This window comes from Lottia gigantea, assembly GCF_000327385.1.
Source record: "Lottia gigantea unplaced genomic scaffold LOTGIsca_9, whole genome shotgun sequence".
Classification (NCBI taxonomy): Eukaryota; Metazoa; Mollusca; class Gastropoda; family Lottiidae; genus Lottia; species Lottia gigantea.
In genome coordinates this window covers 2,002,729-2,026,386 of record NW_008710950.1, presented here as the reverse complement: position 1 = coordinate 2,026,386, position 23,658 = coordinate 2,002,729, and the positions used below count along the sequence as shown (strand labels likewise).

Sequence of the window (23,658 nt, the reverse complement as noted above, 5' to 3'; positions counted from 1 at the left end):
TAAGGAAAGCCCATAAAATGTTGCTGATGAATAAAATAATAAAATATTATATTTGTCGTTTTTGATTCTTGCTGATGTGCTGTTTCTGAATAGAATTGGAGATTCGTGGCTCTCCTGACAAGCTAAGGAGTCTCTTTACTCGTATCTGGATGCCATTTATATTGGTATCAGTGACCAGAGTAGTATTTTATAATTAAAGCATTGTAGGGCAAGAAAGACCTGTATATCAATTTAGATCGATTCCGACACGTTAAAAATTCCAAACTTCTGGCAGCTTAATGCCCAAATGATATGTATATCATTGAGCTTTTAAGTTCCAGGTCATTAAACAATATTGCTTCCCGCTTTCTTTTGGAGAGCTTTGACCTGAGAAGGGAAGGATGACAATCATTCTTCAAAAAGACTTTAACCACATAATCCACGATCGTGAGAGCATCAAGCAAAACAATTTCAAATCAACAATAGACTTTTCCATCATGAATTGATACAGATGAAATAGGTCTATTATGACTAGTCCAAAACATTCTGTAAAATTATCGCTAAAATACTATCACATTTGACAACATAATTGCTAACTATCTCATATTTGAACATTAAGCAATTTCGATGAACATCTCGTATAACACAACTCCAAGTGTCATATATTCACTGTTAAGACTAGTAAAATAAGTCATCTTCGTTGACAAACAACCTATCAAACATGGTTTTCTTGAGGTTGTACAAGATTGGATATTGGAGACAGATAAAGAGAATTTTATTACAGTAATTGTTGAAGGAAAAAGATGAAATTAGCTCTGCTCTAATCTGAAGGTCAGTGGAAGGTCAATCTATGACCCTCTAAATAGGAAGTAATGATCAATTGGTGGTGATTTTGAGATGAAGTAAATATAATGGGTAATGATTAGATATATGATTGGTGATCTATTATACATGGAATAACAGAATAGTTGACATACTAAAACCTATACCTCTAATTACACATTCAAACTGTAGGTCAAATGAATACAACATAAGTTCGATTATGAATAGCAAAATATGGTGAGTAAGTAACAAAGTCAAAATTATTTAGATATATTCCAGTGAGCTAATTAAAAAAATCATAGATAAATCGTACCTTAGTCTGGGGAACAGGAATATTTTTAGCTAAGCTAAACGTAGTAGTGCTCAGCCTTGAAATCCATGTTTGTCCAGAATTGTCCGTGTTTGAAAGTTAAAATGACGAGCTTTGAAGGGATTATTCGATATTTGTACATTTAAAATACTTCTGAAGATATATAAGATCCAAATCGGACCCGAATTTTGCGAACCATGATCTTTAAAGCACACATACGTTGACGATATGGCAATAAATAATAGACACATACATACTCCTATTCACAACTTACCATTGGCAATAAATCTCAAATATAAATAAAACATTCTCCATTGTCTGTAGAATGGTGTTTATATATTAATGGATAATAATTTATCACTACTCACTCAATCTTAAATATCGCCTAAACAATATGAAAAGTGCTGGGTATATACCAATGTAAAAAGGAAGATGGTAATTGCATACAGGAAGTTGAAACTATTTGATGTTAAGTGGGTTGTAAAGTACAGGTCAAGTTAGTGTCTAAAACAGGTGCTTACACCCAATATTATACATAGTTATAAATAGATGATAGACATTTATCCTCTCGAGAGATCAAAACATGTTAATTTTGTATTAACCTTGAGTCGAATAAATAAGATGAGTTTTGGTGACCATTCACTGACAGTCTGACATCAGGTGATGTGGACTGGTATGAGTACAGGGAGCGCTTTCCAAGATTTGTGTCCTAACCCTAACCCAGTTCTGTCTAATTTCTTTTGAGTATGATCTTTTTCAACTACAGTTTTGAGACTAGGTATACTTTTCGAGTGACTAGCCGGAGTTACTCTCCACAGATTTCTTTGTTGATGGGCTCAATTAGGGTATATCAAGTATTGGAGACCAAAATCTAATAGTTCTAACAGCTCGAAGGAATGCCGAGTTGACAATACCAGTTCAATACCTCAAGAATACCTCAAATCTGTACAAGCTGTCACAGACGAACATGTGGATTTGTCATTTTAACCGACCAGAACACAACATACCTAAAGCGTATGATTGCATTACAGTTATTCACAGTGACGTAAAGGACGCAGTATCGCACTAGTATACTTTATTTTTAGATTGTACGTATGGTAACAATGTCTGAAATATACACTAATATATAACATCAATTCGACGCCTCCAAAAAACTTAAGGGATATCGTCGATGAGATGAGAAAATAAATGTTAGCCAAATAAAAGAATATCAATATCTGGTTTATCGAATATTTTAAGGGTTTATCTCTTTAAGGATGACAGTTATCCGATGATAGGCAATTTCATCACAATACTTTATAAGCATAATTTTTAGAAATATCTATCGATCTTTTTACTAGGTCGTTGGCATTAAAACCCACATTTACAACTGTTCCCATTTTAACATTTTATTTCTGTATTATTACATTAATCTGTGTTAGTACCATATTGGTTTTTGTCTCTATTTATCTGACTATTTAATAAATGTGGTTAATCAATGTATCCGGGCCCGATATTCTACTTCAACACCTGGTTGACATATATTATACATCATTTATATTTCTTTTTGTTACAGATCCCGATCACAACTTATACATCTTTTATCGATATATAACTTCCTCTACAATCAAAGCCATCAATGATTCAGATATAGTACAATCAATAACTTAATAATCATATCATATTTTAGGATCGAGAGGAACAGCTGAAATGACAGATCAAGCCAAAGGAGAAAAACGTTATTTACATATTATTTCATATTTTATTTCAAATTGGGATCCATTAGTCCGAGTATTTAAACGAACAAAATCATTGACGTAATTGCGAAGTGAGACCATAGCCATCCTGGTTCATTTAAGATGGTCTGAATAAATTGTGTCCAAACCACGTCCCCATTCGTCATACTTCCTCGAGACTGTGGTCTGGATGGTATAGTTGGTTCGTGCAGAAAGAATAAACACTTTCTGTCCAGTGCGCATCACCCGCTAAGACAACACCTTTAACAGTAAAAATGGCTGATGTCTAACCATCTGGCTGTATAATATATTATAACATCGTATAACAATGTATGTGTATTAATAGATCAGTCGATTATATAGATTCAGACAGGTACAGACATGGCAACAGATGTCCGCACCAGCTTCGTCAGAATCCGAGACAGTATTCCGATGTTTTAAAGTGATAGGTGTGGCACATTTAAAGTTAATTTCCAACTACTGAAATTCTTGATTTCCAACTACTAAAATTGTTATTTTCAACTACTGAAATTCTTAATTTCTATCAAAGATACGCAAAAATGGATTAATACTAAATACAGGATCTGAATGCAGGATTTAAACTATCTCATTCAACCAAATACAATGTAGGTTTAAATTGATTGACAAAACTGTTAAATTATTGTGTTATCTATAATTAACAGCATACATGAAATACAATATCAAAGAGACTTTGAGTTATGAGAAGCTGTGTCATGTTATATACCATGTGAGAACAATGTTACTATTAATAGCAGTTTATCAAAAAAGTAAAACTTAAATCCTATCGTTAAGTAATGAGCTTATGAAATCAAATTTAAATATCATATTTGAAACAAAGCATACCGGATTCACCCGATTGTGTCACGCAACACGATCCAAAGCTCACATGTAAATTTTTGAATAACTCTTGTATACCGTTTCTGAAATGGGCTGAAAGTCTATGAATGTATTCAGCATTTCAGTTAATGCTGTTATACCAAAGCTGTTACATGGTATATTAACTTTTAGTTTTGGTCATCGCCAACTGAAAAGGCTTACTGTTTTGAAGATGGAAACTCAGTAAGTGTGTAATTGTTTTATATATTTATGGCAGTGAAACGGAAGTTAACAAAGCAACGGTCATTATCTACCAGATATTGAAGTCAGTTTTATTGTCTAGACCGGAAGTGGGGGAAACATTGGCGTGATAAGGATCTTCTCTTTAATGTTCTCTGAACACCAAAATCTTATTAGAATCCAATAACATAATTGATTATTATAAATTGATTGACATCTAAATTACTCTGTTGAGTTTTTACCAACTTTGAACTTTATTTTTATACTTTTTACGCAATATTAAATAAACACGATGTAACAAATTGAACTCTTGCATGTTTAATTCTATTAAGTCACCCTTTCATGTGCCTGTGTGTTTTTCTATTTTTTATTTAACTAAGTAGCTCTCAATCGGTCTCCACAGACGTTTAGGTCGATACGCCAATACAATTCCATCGATTCTTCATTTAATTTGACATTTCGTGTTTCAAATTTTCTTCCAATATTTGGTTAGAGGCAGCCAAGCGTTTCTAGTAACACTTTTACATGAATGTCAGAATTCAGTGAACATAATCAGTTGGAATTGACAAAGGAATTAAAGTCACAATAAAGTATTTAAAAATTCTTGGAAATTAAACCGAGTTCCTTGTAGTATAAAATGAAATCAATCAACCTTTTGGCGTGGGATGTGGAAAGTTTTTTTCAGTTTTGATAAGTGTTAGCATTCAAATGAAATGAAAATGAAATGAATGGAGTTTTACGTCCTGCATGTTAGCATTCAAAGGAAGGATTCGTGTACAAAACGCATACTTTGAAGGGGAAGGTCTAAGTGTCCGAGTATCGCATACAAATATTAGATAAAATAATAAATAAAAGAAATTTTAAAAAAGAATATTGAAATCTTTAAACTAACTTCAGTTATATCAAAATATGGTATTTTATCATGAACTATCATGAATAACCTTCAACGAAATACTACTGAAGGGAAGTAATCCAATATAGACTAGTTAATAACATGGGTACATACACCGGTAATTCATTTGCCATATGTTTCCATGTTAATTCACGAAATTTAACCTTCCATAACATGTTCCAGAAATTTAACGCAAAGTTTTCCAGTATGTTGGCCAATACTTAAAAATTCAATATATCATGACCATGAATAGGGCGTAACTATGTCTTTCATCGCAAAGCTTTCAGCATCAAATTCTCACAAAATCTGAAAGAAAATGCAATTTCAGACACCAAATCTAGACCATTAATTAGTCGGAAATAGTCATGCATACAAACCAAAAGGAAGGCAGAAAGAAATTTCCAAATGTAGCAAGAACTACATTATACAATTATTTGCTTAAAATGTTTTAGTGGTTTCGATCCATGGGAACTCACACCACTAATTTATTTGTTATATCATTTCATGTTAAATCGTATAATTCTTCCTTCTATGGCTCAGTCAAAACACAAAAAAACTTTTTCTAATATTAAACAGCCCTATATAAAACTTTTGATATTGTTACCCAAAACTATGACTAATATAAATATTATTAGTTTTACAAATTGACATCAAATCGGTTCTCATTACCTCCCTTATACATTATTCCTCAGTAAATGAGTAAAACATCTTACATGTATTACATACTCAGAGACTACAATACAAATCTAGACAATAAATTTATCAAATACAAAATGGAAAAACAAGTCTAAAGCAATAGAGATCCTTTAAATAAAGGCGCCAGAGTTGGATGTCCTGGACTCACCCTTTTACAACAACACTGATTTGCATATCAGGCAACAATATCTAAATAACAAAAAGAATATTGGATATAAATAAGAGAGAAGTACATTACAAACCTACACTTCAGTATAGCTAAGAATAATTGATATACATATAGTTGTACATTGATGTTTTTGTCAGTAGTTTTAATCTGCCCAATATAACTTTTGATTTGTTATCGGTTTGGTACTATTCTAGCCCATTTTTCATAATAGTCTGTGTATTTTTCAATATGAATGCTTGATGTCCTTGCATGTAGTGGCATTTCTGGTGTTTATACATCAACAAGATTATTTTTAAAAAAATACAAAAAAAAAGTCTGGGAAAATATCCTGCAAACTTCCATATGTTAAATGTAGAACTAAGTGATTAGATCGAGTCTATTTTACTGAATAAAATAAGATCGTTGTAAATCTTTAAGGTTTTTATTCATTCTATATCGATTAGCACCTAACCCAATTTTTCGGTAAAATATGGTCGTTATTTAATCCATTTTGTCTGGCTGGAGATCCGCGAATTAAACTTATGTTTTTAATTTAAGGAAGATAGAACTTCTGGAAAGAGATGAAGAACCACATATACTTATAGGTTGGCTTAAATGAAGATGTAGAGATTATAATTCTGTCTTCATGTTCATCCACAAGGCTGTTGTCGCGTGACGGCAGAAAATCCCCATGCTTAAACTTGTTCGTCATTCATGTACAAGTGTCCTTGAATAAGTCTCGTCCAGTTCAATGTTTTGAGTTCAAACGTGCATAATTAAGCATTCGGTCTTCTTTAACTTTTACTAATGTTTTAAGAGGATAATCCACCAACATGCCAGGCGAGACTTGACTCAATGTTTATAAATATAACTTTTAATTAACCTATCGTATCCTATGTCTTTGTAGAATTGTCTTTTGTAATAATATTGTTTGAGTGAAAAGGAGAACTTGAAAATTTTAACTGAACAGGATGTCACCTCTCAAAAACACTAAATTATGTAGAATAAAAACAGTACCTTATGTCATTTTATCAAGATTTTCTCTTTGTGACTGAAGTGTTTTCTCTGCCCTTGGTAATCTAACCTTGTCATTCATTTTCATCTTGACCTGGCCACTATATCGTAGACCATCAAGGGAGAATTTTAAAGCCATTGGAAAGTAGTGCTACATAAAGAGGGACATGCAGATTGACGAAGCATTATGACCGTATTATTAAAAGTAGCAAAAATAAAACAGGGAAACCCTCTCGTAATATTGAACCATTATTTTTAAAATGCTCAAAAGCAATTGGAAAAGAGACAGTTAAGTACATATGTACGTAAACCCAACATGAAGATACTGAATGGAAAAAGGCATGTTTAAACAACGTTTGATTATAAAACCATTTTATTATAAAAGATTTAAAAAGCAGATATCTTGTGCTACCAATATTACGTGACTCAATTATTATGTTCTAACCTAAAATATCAATATTATCAATTATTACTCTATAGATCTATTTGATTAAATTATTATATATTCAATGATTTTAATGATCTGTTTGAATTTCGACTCGATATATCGATAAGATGTCAGATGTATTTGAATAGTACTCTAGAAAAGACACAAGCAATGTGAAACCTGATTGTTCAAGAAATCCATGTCATACATAAACTTAAAATAGATATTGACAAGACAAATAAAAGTATAGCCCATTCTTTTTTATTTATCGATAGTATTACTGTCAATAGTGGATCATAAAGGCAAAATTAAAGCGACAGTGAAATTGAAATTCAAATTGTCAACTTTTGTCCAAAGTTACAGAAAATATTAAGATTTAAAATGAAGTGATTCAAAAAATTCTCTATTGCCCCCTATTTTGTGTATTAATGGTTGAAGGCAGAGAAGGCTTACTCTTCTTGACACTTGTTGCCACTTTTCATGATCTTTTGTGATTACCCCCCTAGACACTGATACCGCTTGTCATTATGAAATACTTACTAATGATTGATATATAGGGCATATTTATGGTATTGAACGGGACAACAAACGGAGCTATGCCTGGCTCGTTATGATAAATAGTCTCTTACCTTTCTATGCGTTCAAAAGGGGTTAGGGTAAGATTGTCTGATGAATGGTCGTCCAAGTTGAAAGGATTAAATAGAGGATTGTCATTCATTCAACTGATGTATGAGTCGTAAATCGAATGCGTTAAATATATTTCGTTTCTCACACACATTAGACATTTCCTACGTGAAATTAAGTAAACTATATTCTTGTTTCCACATATTAAATGCTCTTGGATCATGTATCGTTTCTTAGAAAGATGTTTGAGACTGAACAAGCAAGTAAGATAGTCCGTGCTTATGATGAAACTCCTCAAGAGAATGTCTATAAACAAAGTCGCTTAAAATAGCCAAAACTTAAAATGATAACCTTGTTCATAGTAAATTAAAGCCCTTTGGGTGAATTATGAAGTCCAGATCGGACAAGCAGAAAACACTATCCAGCTGATAAAAAACACCTACTCCCATTTCTCCATGAAGTATTTGTTCCATCCTAGGCCTGAACATTTCGGAGAATCAAACCCTCCCTGTCCGAAAACTAAAACTGCTGAAGGGCAAATTAGTGTGTAAGAAATCAAATCAAACTGGTCTCATGAAATTTATCATTTGTCCAATGCAGTAATAGAAAATTTGTAAGTAGATTACAAAGGTAAAGATATAAAATTAATTGAAATCGTCTGTATTAATTTCCTCTGATTGATATAAGAACCACAGGGACCTTTTGACTTAATTTATTATATAGTCTGGTCAGAATACAAATTTAATGGCAAATATAAGAAGTTCCTTTCATTACCTTAATCTCTCAATTATTCACATCTTCATAACGTTAGATATATATTGATCGATATCAAACAGACAGTATACACGTTTAAAGATATTGCGGTACCATTGCTTCTGTAATCATATAGAGGTAGATGTAGTACCAAATTCCTTCATAGAACGTCATTGAATGGTAATTTTGATAATCAAATAACGAGGATAACGGCACGTTAAAGGAATACTACCTCTTAGAATAGACACAAAATTTAAAGTCTCAAACTTGGTCAATGAGAGTATACATGAATATTCATCTGTTGGACTCGACAGGTGCTGTGCTAAATAATATAATTTAATGGGGTAAAAGAACTCCATAACTTTAGAAACGTTTCTGAAGTTCATATAAGAAAATACCTCGATTTGTCATATGTCGTAAGTATCTGTGATTGACAAGAAAAACAGAATCTCGACCTTAAAAATCTCTCAATTTTGAAGAACCATTTCTATTTCTGTCTGATATTATCTACTGATGTCAAAACCCAACTTTAAGGATATCCTCATTCCCACAAATAGTGTTTGTGTTACTATAGCTACGAACAATAAAAGAGGATGTGATAGGATTAAGAGATGAGACATTTATTCGAGGTAGTTAACAAACCAATATTTCTTTGATTCTATGTTAATCATAGTATTTTCCTACCGCTGTTCTAGACAGTATTTTGATGGCATAATGATTGGCTTGTTATGGCTAGAAATGTGTTGAGATGACACAGACTACGAGAAATAAGAACAGTATTAACATATTCGTTACAATTCTCTTGCTCTCAATTCCTGTTTCAAAGTAATATATCAACCCTTCTGATCTGAATATAACAAACCATTCAACAAGGCAACAAATCTTATTATAATACTGTAAAACATACAATAATACAATATTTTCAGTTAAAATAGTGCTCAATACATCAATTGTAGAGCGAAATAGATTGCTTAGTGTGAAACTCTGAGTAAAAACAACATTTATGTTCTGTTTTAATATTTCTACTGTAAAACATATAACATTTAATTACTTGTCATCTTTATCCTCACATCATACCATCTGATTACGACACAAGAAGGTAGATATCACTCTGTATATCTGTAAAGTATTTTACATATTACTACTACGTTCCATGTCATTTACTTCACTTCATAATGCAACAGATTTCTATCATTTCATGACGACTCCTAACTTTTCATTACATAACAATTATATTACGATACTATATATGATATCACCCATCATGTTCATTACATATTGATTATATTACAGTACTGTATATTATTATTTAATATCATCTCATGACAACCCTTGTTCATAACATATCAATTATAATACAATACTAGATTATATGATAACATCCCCTCCCTCATGAAGACCCGCATGACTGTTCATTACATATTAATTATATCACAATCCTATATACTATAATATCATCTCATGACGACCCAGTTTTGTTCATTACATATCAATTATTACAATATTGTATATTATAATATAATATCATTTCATGACAACCCATGTTCATTAACTATCAATTATACGACAATACCGTATATATACACCATCATCTCAACTCCTCAACCAATATTCTGCAAACAACTTAATGTACATGACTGTTTTCTTTATACAGCCTCTATCCATTGGCATATTGGATGGCCCACTGAGGTTCAATATACATGTAATAGGAACAGCTTGCAGTAGAAGGGATTTTACATGTTTTTTTTTAAAAAACTATTCTAAGTATAATCTTATCATAGAACATGTCACATCAGGATAACGTAAAATCTGCAATTTGGAAAATATTGTCCATATCACTATGCCCCCACAAAAGATTCTTTCAGAGATTAAAAACACAAATATATATAATATACAGCCATTTTTATTGTAAGATCAATTCTGCTTATATTTCTGTCTTTTTAATCTTGTAATACGTAAAATGGAAAGAAAAATTATCTATATATCCATATTTATTCGTAAAAATATTGTCTGCTTTTCAATTCCGACACCCACATAGATACATTTTGTCGTATTGACTTTGATAACTTGACGAAATAAGTGTGGTTTTATAATATAAGATAATTATAAGAGATGAGGAATAGCTACTATTCTCTGATTATTATGGTATATTTTGTTAGGAAAAAAGAACAGCTGTCTGGAAGAGATAATAAGAATCATAAAGCATGTAATAGAAGATGTCTGGTAAAAACTACTTATTTATAATACATTTATTTCATACATGGATGAGTTTCTTCGCGATTTCATATTAACTTAATTCAGACAAACAAATTCTAGACCATAATTTCAAACACGTTTTTAAAGAGAAAATGCCGCGCAACACATTTCTTTTAACGAAACCAGAGAGGAAGAGACTGCAACTTCCTCGGAGACAGTTGCTTTAAACTTTGAACAACACGTTGCAAGCTTTGGAATTTATTCTCTTGAATAGGTCCAGATGCGAAGTACTGCAGCAGGTCTGAAGTTTATAATATGTGAAAGTTCTTACAATCCGAGTAAAGTGAACATGCGAATTTCATTTTCATCATGGTGATTGAGTAAACTGGTGTTATTTCGTCATTAGCCATATAATAATATTTGTTGCTTTGATTTGATCTGGACGATGTTTATGTAATATGGTATCGGATGGTATTTTACATCCTCGGCCTCTTATAAACATTACAACGCAAAAAATACAGTATTGTTCTTGAAACACGTCAATCAAGATTAATCTATAATGTGTTTTGAAACAGAACAGACTTTTCGTCTTATACCAGTTCTTTTCACATTCAGTACTTTTAACTATCAAATTTACCGATTTAAGTAACAAATTACCCATGATTTTAATGAAAACGAATAGAAAAGGCTTTCCATCAAATTTATTTCATTAGATAAAATATCGTTAAAGAAAAGTGCCGTCTCGCTAGAGCCATCTGGAGAGAAATAAAATATATATATATATAACGTCTAGAATAAACAATTTGATTAGGCATTTAATTATAGTCTCAGATTTAACTTGCGGGTGGAATTTTCCCAGACAAACTCCCTACAAAATAATCAATGCTTAATCAGGAGAAACTATAACACACGTCTTATATAAACCCCAATCTTGTAAATATGGAACACTTGCACTTATAATCAAAATAGAAAGAAAAACAGAAACAACTGTATTTTACATGGATAAGTTAGATTCATAGTTTAGGATCCGTTCTATTAGCTGGTCCTTGGTCAAACATCTTCATTTGAGGTCCATGCCCAAATTCTTGTCAGTAGAGAAAGCGGTTCTCCTTTAGAGTCGATTATTGATGATTCCAAAGTATTCGAGCATTACATACCAGAGATGACTGAAAAGTTGTAAGCCTTACCGTGGAAGACCCGTACCAAGTCAATAGTTTTCTTGTATATCTCTACTTAGTCCCCTTCCAAATTTATACACAAATGCCAGCAATGCTGCAAGACCTGGATGCCGGTCAAGAAGAAATTTTAAATCAAGGATTGTTCCCGACATGATTCATTTTCACAACGAAAGCTGCTGTCATCTCCAACTTGGTGTATTTTTTGTATCAGTGCTAACGGTAAAGTGCTAGTAAAGTAGAATTGTCTAAAAATCATAAGACCTATTTTATTATATGTGATGTTTTTTTTTTCTTATTAAGCTTGTGATGCAAAGATCGGCCTACGCAGAGTTTCAGCTTTTTAAAAATTAGACGTTTCATAGAACTCCTATAATCTTAATCTGATTTCTTTTAGGCTTAGAACTTCATGTTTCACAGAAAATAATTAAAGAACATCGTACAATCAAGTAACCTAATTTCGTGGAAACCTATTATTCGTGGATTTCCGGAAAAGATTAATAATTTACATGAGCGACCTTGCGCGACCTCCGCATTAGTTTGACGTGTGACGGAGAAACAATTGGTTTTTATCGGCCGAATTTCCTTATAATCCCAAGCGGTATCGGAATTCCAACTGTCGTATGCTAGAATATATTCCAACGAACGAAGTCACGTGATCAACTAGCGGATTCCGTGTCAGCAGAAAATTTCTATGAAACATAAAGTGGGCCATATTCTTATGTTGTTTCGGTGACTTTTAGCAATAAATCACGCTACGTATCTTATTTTGTCAGTCGCTATTTTTTTTTTAAAATCGTGGTTCTTTGAAGGAATTGTCACTAGTTATAATGAATTGATATTAAAGATAAATACTAAGAGAAGTTAATTATACCACCCGGTATCCATACAACGTGTTTTTCTAAATTTATTTATAGATCAAACATTGTACACGAAAATAGGTGAGGCATTCTGCCACCGCTGCCGAGTTGGTTGCTCCTGAAATATGGGTCAAAGTGAAGGATTCGTAAAGAAAATCGAAATAAACCAATTTTAATTATTTGGTAGAATATCTGAGGAAACCTCTAAGACATAATTTTGTTTTCCTTTCTTTTAACTTTGACGAAATTCGGTGTTGAATATCCTTATATCCACGAAAATAGGTTACACCACTGTAATTTTTCAAAAAAATGAATTCTTATCTGCAATGTACAGTACTTCAGGTCAGGAGACTGTGAGAAATTTTGTCTCGTGACTTTGCTGTGGTCTAAATTTCTATTTATTTACAGAGGGCGCTGAATGAATATGGCGACTGCTACGAGCAGAGTCGATGAACTCATTAAAGATTATTTGTTGTTTCGTGGTTTAACATCGACATTGAAAGCGCTGGAGAATGAATTGAAAACTGAAAAGGAAAAAGGTCTTCGGGTAGATGGTTTTGCTTTTCTTATATTCGCCAGATTTCTCTTAGTACTATGATTTCCATTATCTTCGAATTCAAGGGAGGCAATCCAATTATTTAACAACATTGATTTTAGGAACCAGACCACAACTCGGTGCATATTGAACACTTTCATACTCGAATTGATAGGATTGCAGTTTTACTGCAATGTAGTAATGTATGTATGGTGTGGCCTTTTATAGGGTTATCACTGTATTCAGATACCTATTTTTAATGCATCTCCGGAAATAACTAATAATTCACCTGCGTGACCTCTGAGACCTCCTCATTTGCTTGTTTTGATAAACCTGGGTTATCTCAAAGCAATGTCAAATTTATTATCTCTTTTTAACATATTATGTAATCCTGCACATCAAACCAGGTATGAGGTAGCATTTGGTGTATGTAGAGCAATTAGTACAGTGGTGTAACCTATTTTCGTGCATATAAGGATTTAACACTGAATTACGTCAAAGTTAAAAAGACAGAAATTTTTTTTTATGTCTTACGTTTCCTAAGATATTCTACAAAACAATTAAGATGGGTTTGTTTGATTTTCTTTATGAATCCCTCACTTTGACCCATATTTCATGAGTAACCAACTCGACAACGGTGGCAAAATGCGTCACCTATTTACAATGTTTGATCTATAAATAAGTTGAGAAAAACACCTTGTATAGATACCGGGTGGTATAATTAACTTTCTTAATATTTATCTTTGATACCAATTCATTATAACTAGTGACAATTCCTTGAAAGAACCACGATTTCAAAAAAATAGTGACTGACAAAATAAGATACCGGTATGTAGCTTGATTTATTGCTAAAAGTCATTGAAACAACATAAGAATATGGCCCACATTGTATTCCAAGTTTTTTTCTGGCACGAAATCCGCTAGTTGATCATGTGACTTCATTCATTGCAGATGACACTTGGAATTCCGATTTATAAGGAAATTCAACCGATAAAAAATTGTGACGTTTGGTAATATTATATTTGTCAAAGAATACATTAATATATTTTACTTTGCTTGAAACTACTGGATTCATTCTACAAGCTGACATTAATGTAATAATCCTTTCTGAAAATGCACGAAAAAAAAGGTTGGCATGAAATTGGGTTACTTGACTGTATATTTGGATTCCTGGCATCATCAGCTACATTTTGATACCGTACCAATTCCATCTCAATAGCTTTCTCCGTTCAGAAGATATAGTCAATTTAATATCCAGATTTGGGTCAATTTATGAAAACGTCAGGAATACGACGATAAAGGTAGTATAAAGAGACAAGATGAAAATTTCTGTAGCAACCATTTGACTGGTTACAAATAGAGTTAAACACTTCTAGATACAAAATCATCCAATATTTCAGAATTACAACCCATCCACCATGTTTTCATCCCAACTTTGTAAATTGAACTTTTAAAAATCTCATTACTGGGCAGTGCGACTTATTACCTTATTTTGCAGCCGTTGTCAAGTTGGTTACTCATGAAATATGGATCAAAGTGAAGGATTCATGACGAAAATCAAAATAAACCAATTCTAATAATGTAAATTTAAAGAATATCTGAGGAAACATCTAATACATAAACAACATTTTTCCATTTTTGGATTTTGACGAAATATGGTGTTGAATCTTTATATGCACGAATATAGGTTACACCACTGTATAATGATTCGTTGGCAACACATATTAACATTTTATGAGAACAGGCTAATTTGACTATCATAATCCATGACTAATGTGGTCAACCAATTATAATATTAATGGTGTGCTCTCAGTCAAAATGTGTAGCCTTTTGTTTTCAATAGGCCTACATCCAGATCATATGAACAAAAAATTATATTTGAATTTTATTTTGTATTATTTTTACAGGCTGACAAGATAGTAGAACAGATACAATATTATATTGTTAATAATGATTTGCTTGGTTTACGAGATTACTGGACATTTTTAAACAGCAGGTTATTTTTACGCCTAGAACAACAATATATGTCAAGTGTTCGTAGATTGGAAGTTAATATATTAAAACTATACATTGTAATAGCTTCACAATCAAATAAACCTGAGAAAATTGTTGAGTTCTTTGATAAGATGATTCTTCTTGCAGATTTACAGAATCAACCTGAATTTAGGGAATGGTTTGGTAAGTTGTTATCAGTAAAAGGTTATTACAGATACTTAAATTTCAAATGTACGGTAGTGCTGGCACAACATTTTAATGTATTGGTACATCGTAATATAATATTCAATGATACTCCCATGAAAACTTAAAACCTCCTGATACCCTCCAAGAAGTCCAACAAACTTGTTTTCACATCACATATAATAGTTGTCATTCCTTTCAAAGTTCAAAGTTCCATTTGTGAACGGATGAGTAAAAAATTCTGCATTTATGTCATTCAACATGGGTTAATGTTTTTCTATTATTCTCTTTTCAGCATTTCCTTTTATCAAGAATCCAGAAGAAAATCCGACATTTATGATGTATTTTAATAAACAGTGGCAAGATACATTAATGTTATCATTACATAACTTTCTCAGTGTTATTCTACAGTCAATGCATATCCTTTAGAATTTGTTTATATTTTAAACAAGAGCTTTATGTATTTTGATGATGCCCTCCCAATGGCAAAATTAAGCTATACCAATATATATGCCAAGCAAAATAATGATTTTGCAGAACAATGTGTGTCTTTTACATAGAAAAGTATTTCCTGGCATTGGTAAAATGAAAATTCTTGGTAAAAATATATTTTTTCTTAACCTTGATCACCAGTTCCAACACTTTTGAATTTTGAATATGATCATAAAAGGATGAAATTTTTGCAAGAAGAAAATTCAGTTTTAAAAGAAAGGGTAAGTACCTGACTGGTTAGAAATTTAGTGTTGTTTTGCTTCATGACAAAAAGATGTTACAAAGTTTGGAGATTCTTATATAGATATTTTATACATCTATCATTCAATACATTGATGATAATCTTATATTAATGACAAATCACATATACCTAGCTTATTCCTCCCAACAAGAAATGGCGAAATTTGAAAAATTAATTTTGAAAACCATGAGTTTTCAACAAGAATTTCAAACATGTCAACTTTTGGAGGAACTTTTTCTCATGTTAAGAAATGAAATGGTGAAATTAAGTTTTAAGAGATAAAAAGATGAACTTCTCATATTTTACATCTGAAGTTTCGAAAAACTAGTTTTTATAAACTTACAGATATCAGAGATATCTTTGTTGTTTTCTAATAAATCTTTTTCATGCTATAGTAAAAGATCTGTGGCATGAATTGTATCAAAAATCTATTGAATCCAATGACAGAAGACTGAAGCTATATCAATCCAGTTTTATCTCTGACAAATTGGTTTATTTTCTGTTATTTCAGTTAAGAAATGTGAGTGAATCGGGTAATGTGGATTCAGTGAAAGCAGAACAAGATCCAAAATCACCACATGAATCTTTGACATTGGATTTTTCCAGTTTTTCAGAGTAAGTGTATCATTAGCTCTGAATCTATAAATGACCTAACCGATTTTATCTTTAAACGCTGCATCGGAATTATTTATAACAAATTAACTGGATCGCTTTGTAATTTGTTAATAGTTGTGGAATCTAAATATAATGTGCTATTGTCAAATTGAATTAAAAGCTATGAGTGAGGCCAAATGTTGCAGTGTTCCAGTTTTATGTGGAAATGATGACAATGTTAGGATTTTCGTTGCATGCTTTGGTAAAGGACTGAATGATGTTAGTTTAAGAGAGATCACAAGAGCATGAAAATCATGATTGTTTTTATAGGGAACCTACAAGGTCAAGTTCACCAGATAAACAAAAGACTAACCGACGTCCCCTCTTTAACCTTTCCACTGGTTTACTGAGTAAAAAGAAACCAGAGGTGAATACTGCCACAACTTCTAAACCAGAGATTTCCAAGCCTGTCAAGATTAAACCAAAGCCAGCCATTGTTCCTGTTACAACAACCAAAAAGACCATATCTACCACACCAAGACAAACTTCAGTTGGTAAGTGTCAGCATTTAATGCCAGATTTTCATCTTTTATATTTAGAATGAAAATAGATGTTATTACTTCCAAGTTAAAAAACTTATGATGTTACCATTTTTTGAAGACACTTAAAGATATATATATTGTGTGTAAGAAAATTATGAAATACTTATTTGTTTTTTGTTTGTTTCAGTTCCAAGTACTACAACAGGGGAAATTACCACTCCTGTAAAACAGAGATCACATGCTGATTATGAAAAACAACGTAAAGAATTACTTGGTATTGAAAAAAAGACAACAGTAGAAGTATGTTAGCATTTATGTGTTCCTTTGATTTTTATGTACTGTCCGAGCGGCATACTGCACCACTGAATTGTTTGGTATATTCTTTGAATACAGCAGAAAATGAAACCAAAATTGAAATCAATAGCAAGGAAAAATCAAAGAAGTGGCATAGATGTTATGGTATCAGTATGTTGAAATTCTAACTATGAATGTGAAGTTATAGGTAATTGTACCATCAAAATGACGGAATGCTAACTGAGGCCTCATGGCTCTTTGTAAAAATACAGAGCTGATTTTTTTTACCTTTAACTTTCATTTAAGTTACACATATATTGTAGTTGCCCCAGTCGATCCGCCAATCGGTTCGTCCATTCACATTTACCTCGTGCTCACTCTACAGGCTACAATTCTCTATAGATTTTGATTTTTTTTTTGTGTGTCACTATCATTATGAAGATGTGCACTATTGAATTTGGTGATGATAATTTTACAGTGACATTTATTGAAAAGGATCAACACAATAAACCAAATAAAATTTATGTTAAATTTAACTATGTTAAAGATGGTTTTAGCTTCTAGAAAGCAAACTTGCTGTCTGCCTCCTAATGTAGAACCAGGTAGTTTCAATAGAGATATATGAGAGTACAAGCTAACTGTGATATTGCATCAAACTATGATATATATAGTTTGATTTACAGTTCACATTTATCTCTTTGTCAAGCTGCTGCTGGGCGTATTCACTTGTGAGACTTGCCGCAAGCCTATGCTTATATAATAAGATTTTATTCTAAATTGGTTAAGAAAGATGATAGTCTATTTAGTTTATTTTTATTTTTTTTTTAATAGAGAAATATTGAGCAAGAATCAAAAGGATCACTTCCACCAACGCCAAAAAAAAGTCACACTGCAAGTGATAGTTCTAGTCCAGGGTCAAATAAGTCATTACCTATTGAACTACCCAGACAGGACTCACCTGGTATACCTGGTTAGTATTTATGATGATTATAATAGTATGAGAATGGCTTCTGAACAAAAATAAAGATTAACACTATTTGTAATGTGAAATTTTTGTAATTTGGAATCAGAATTCTTGGGAAAACAATTCACTACTCAAAGAAAAGGATTTTTTTTAGTTATGGTTAAAATTCAAATTTTTTTTTACAGAGGGTGAATGTCCATTCCTACTTTTAAGTCAAGTAAGTTTATTTTTAAGTTTTCGTACCCAAATAACATTAACTGTCAAATTGGATCTGTCCTGTCTGAGAGAAATAATACTGCACTTGTGAAAGTTGAGCTCATACAATATAATGATATGAAGAAACCTATTTGAATGATGTAGATTGTAGTGTGAATTTTCTCTTTACAGGAAGAATATAGTGAACATCATTCCTCTGTATCATATAGCAGGTTTTCACCGTCTGGACAGTATATATCTAGTCTCGATGTAGATGGTATTATCAAGTAAGTTGTACTTAAACATCATTCCTCTGTATCATATAGCAGATTTTCACCGTCTGGACAGTAATATCTAATCTAGATATAGATGGTATCATCAATTAACTTGTACTAAAACATCATTCCTCTGTATACTTTTCACCGTTATATCTAGTATAGATGTAGATGGTATCATCAAGTAAGTTGTACTAAAACATCATTCCTCTGTATTATATAGCAGATTTTCACCTTTATATCTAGTCTTGATGTAGATGGTATCATCAAGTAAGTTGTACTAAAACATCATTCCTCTGTATTATATAGCAGATTTTTACCGTTATATCTAGTATAGATGTAGATGGTATCATCAAGTAAGTTGTACTAAAACATCATTCCTCTGTATCATATGTCCTCTGTGACATTAGCCACTTGTCTGGCGCCTGGGACAAGTAAATTTTCCAGCAGGCAACTGCTTTGCTTTGAGCTACTTGTCCTCCGGTACAGTGTTTATTTTTTGTTGAATGTTACAATAAATGTAGTCAGATCTAGTAGTGAGAGCTACATCGTAAATTGTTTAGTTGTCAGAAATAATAAAACGTTAATTTAACCCTGAAGATCAGCATCTTTTAGTGTAAAATCTGACCTGTCATCATTATTTTTGTCTTTTTCTCACCAGTATATGGGATCTATTAATTAAGGATATAGTCAAGCCAAATCAAAGATATAAATACATTTATTGACAAAAACCTTTCTTCTTTTATAGATTATGGACATGGAGTCCTCAACCAGCCACAATCTATACTGTTATGGCTAGATCAGCTTTTCTATCATTAGAATGGGTGAATAAATCAGATAGATATGTAAGTATTTCCTTTAAAGGGGAACAATCTACAAGGAAATTACAGGTTGAAATAGATCAGATGTCTGAAACATGATCATGAGACTTTGAGAAAAAATAAAATTTATTGTTCTATTTGAAAGTTTTTAAAAGGAAATATACTCAAATGATTAGGCTTCAATAAATGAAGTGAAATGTTTTGTAATTGTATTTTATTTATTGTAGTTATTATTAGGCAATAGAAATTTTAACATAAGATTATTGGATGTAAAAGAAAATAAGACAATAAAGGAAGTAGCTGTCGATACAGTGTATCCAAGGTAAACTGATTTTGAAAAATATAAATTGAAAAAGAAATAATACCAACCTTTTTCACATTATCAATTTCAGCAAACACAAAATCACAAATCAGTTAATCAAAATAAAACTTATATGTGTCACCAACCATCTTGTTTAATTCAAAATGTCATGGATTTTAATGGATGGAAATTTTTATCCTCTGATTGAATTTCTGTCATTCTAGGATATTGAATATTACATCCAACCCTTCTGGTTTGAGTTTTATATGTTCGGCAGCAGGACAGAGAATGAGAAATTTGTCCAGTGAAGTGAACCCAGGAAGTAAGCCAGGCAAATTGATGTTATGGGATGTTAAAACAATGAAGATGGAGGTAAATAGAGTCTTATACATTAGCCTGGTTGCCATTCCGATATTGATATTAGTAAATTGTTCTTTCCATGGTTATCATGTGAGAAATGAAGATATTAAATTTATCTTATCTGAACAATTTCACCTTTATTGTTCATTGCATAGATTATTAAATGGTTCTTTTGGTTTTTTAATATTTTTTTTTCCCCCAATATTTTGAATATGATGCTTTGATCACAATTGATTAAAATCTATGTTCTATTATAGAAACAATTAGTATTAGATCCTAATCCAGTGGCTATCAATTGTTCATCATATAATCATAATGGACAGCTACTAATAACTGGTGGTGCAGATGGGATTGTTAGACTTTTTGGTAAGTTGAGTCTACGCATCTGCTGTATTTATATGGATTGTAAGAAATCTCATTAATAATTGGAGAGCCTGCTGATAAACTCAAAAACCCAGAGAAATTTATGATGGAAAAGATTGGGTAGACATTTGAATTTCAAAGCATTGCACATCATGAGTTGTTACAATTACTTTATATTTCTATGTGATGCTAGTGGAATACCACAGTGTCTATGGATGAAAATTATATTTTTTGAAGTTATCTATTTATCTCTATTTCGTTATATTTATTATATATTATAGATATTCATCAGTGTAAATGTATTTCTCAATGGAATGCTCATGATGGAGAAGTAAACGGTGTAGAATTTAGTTCAGATGAAACATCATGTTATACCTTTGGAGCAGATGGAAAGGTTAGAATTAATTTTGATAATCAAAGTTTTAACTATAATGACCAGACACATTGCAATTCAGAGCAATAATCAATGGATGCAAAGATAATTTGCTGTTAATGAAATAGAGTTGATGTCTTATATTTTAGTTTTTGTAATAACAGTGTGATCTAAATTCTTTACTTTATTACAGTTTTTACAATGGAGTATACATAAACCTGGAAGTAAATTGGAAGAGTTACCAATTCATGCTGGTGCTTCCCTACCATTCCTAGCTACTAGTCCAACTGGTAATAAAGAACTACCAAGAGGAAGTTTATTCTCATTTGATTCTGATGGACGATATATCTTAACTTGTGATAGAAATAAAACTGTTATTTATCAGGTAATTCTATTTTATATAAATATCAGGCTCTTTCAATTAACATAAATTAAATTTCAAAAATAGAATGCCAATTGACTCTTTCTGGTTTTATTTTGAATTTGAATAAATACCAGTATGTCCTTTAACACAACTTTTGACATTAGTTCAGTTGTATGTTATGACACTTTTAAAGCAATGGTTTATCACATTTCACAACAGATGGTTGGAAGTAGAATAAAATGAAATTGAGATTTATATCTCTGAACTACAGATTGGTAAAAACTACAAACTACATGATGTCTGAGTTCTCTGCAGTAATCAATGATGAATTTCTCTTTCAGGCTGATAAGGAATTTGGCTTGAAGAAGACCATGGAGTTAAAGGGACATAAAAGTTCTGTAACAACTGTTGATTGGTCTCCTTCTCTAGATACCAGAGTGGCTCTATCTGGCGCTATGGATGGAAAAATAAAAGTCTCTACTTTACTATCCCAGTGATATAACACATTCCAAATATAATGTATTTATTCCAGTAGAATGTTTAATGGTTATCTATGTTTGTTAAAAGTAACCCAAGAGTTTGGAACATTAAAGGAACCATTCAATTTCTGTTTGATTAAGGTTTTGCAATATGTAATAAAATAAAACCCTTTGTACTAAAAATCCGAACTGCAAAACAAAACCCGAAATCCAAAAGAACATATTGGCTATACATTGGTAGTAGAACTATAGGGAGTATTATTAATCATGAAAGAGTAAGTATTTCATAATGAAAGTGGTATCAGGTGTCTAGAAGAGTAAGCATATGCTGCCAACATTGCTGCGTTATAGATAATATCAATTTGATTTTAAACTCAGTTAAGAATTTGTTTTCTCTTTTTCTTGGATAATGAAAATGCGTACAAGCAACAAAATTCAGTCAATCAAAAATCTAGTCCAAAGGATGCCTAAATCAGGAGTAAAGACAATACCCTGTACTTCCTGGTTTCTTTGAAAATAAAACTTTACAAACTGTGAGTTATGAAATGTTGATTTATTATTGTTAAGTTATATTAGTTATAAGTGCAATATTTTAATGTAAATAAAACAAAAACACAGATAGACTTGTTATATCCTTACCCTTACTTAGATAATGCTAGTCAGCAATCAGTCTTAATGACCCACGGAAACAAAGATATTTCCGTTATGTAAAACATTAGTCCATCAAAATTAATCTTCTAAACTTTGTTATTATAAATATGACAACTAATGTTTTGAAAGCATTTTGTTCATTTCTTTTTTGCCATTGTTTGCCATTTTCGGGAATTGATTTGGGTCTTGAATATATGTGAATCGCATAATCCCTTCAAATAGAAATTACATTTTCTATTTTTGTCTTTTCCATATATGACAGAAAGACGTGTCGTCAATTCAGCTTTCAAACACGGATATGAGTAAAGAGTCAAAATTTCTGATATGCATTGTACATTTTTGATTCACTATTTTTGAATAAAATATCAAAAATAGTTTCAACCAATTTTTGCCTCTGTTATTGGTTTGAAATTAGTGATTGTCTATATTTCCATGTCATTGTGATTTTTTGCGTAAGTTTTTCATATTGGTCTACTCTCGTCCTACTCATATGCCCAAAGAAGTGTATAAGTTACTTATAACATGAACCATTGCTATAATTATTATGATATATTATCTACATATTATTTTGACTTCAGCCAGGACCTAAAGTAGTGAAGCATGTTAAAATATATTTAAGTCAATATAAGTAATGGATTAAACTTCTTCAACGAGATTATCTTACGTTGGTTGCCAATAGCGAGTTATAGTTGACTCTTTTGTTTAAACTTAGTCATATACTAATCAGTACATTAAACAAGCCCTAAGCGGTTTGTATTTGACTTGGTGTCCATATATCTCTACTGTCATCTAAATCACATAGTAAATTAATTGAGTAGGGTTACAAAGTTTAGAACCCTTGTAAGAGAGGACACGACATCCACAGAGATAAGGTCAGTTGTATCGGTTGTATCAAAATCTTACTTTTTCAAAATAATTATTCTATTCGGGGTATGTACCGTGAATTTT

The 23,658-nt window shown here is 31.7% G+C and overlaps 1 protein-coding gene across 1 annotated transcript; it reads left to right on the top strand.

The window, feature by feature from the left end:
• Positions 1 to 13,112: 13,112 nt before the first annotated feature.
• Positions 13,113 to 22,077, top strand: LOTGIDRAFT_177643 (hypothetical protein; the record flags this gene model as incomplete). Its single annotated transcript, XM_009068266.1, has 17 exons — positions 13,113 to 13,235; positions 15,131 to 15,401; positions 15,697 to 15,798; positions 16,035 to 16,118; positions 16,268 to 16,376; positions 16,480 to 16,624; positions 16,749 to 16,753; positions 17,059 to 17,282; positions 18,683 to 18,687; positions 18,916 to 19,010; positions 19,747 to 19,843; positions 20,047 to 20,141; positions 20,345 to 20,492; positions 20,738 to 20,846; positions 21,125 to 21,237; positions 21,410 to 21,601; positions 21,922 to 22,077. The coding sequence occupies 17 exons, from the start codon at positions 13,113 to 13,115 to the stop codon at positions 22,075 to 22,077; spliced, it is 2,073 nt and encodes a 690-aa protein (XP_009066514.1).
• Positions 22,078 to 23,658: the final 1,581 nt, after the last annotated feature.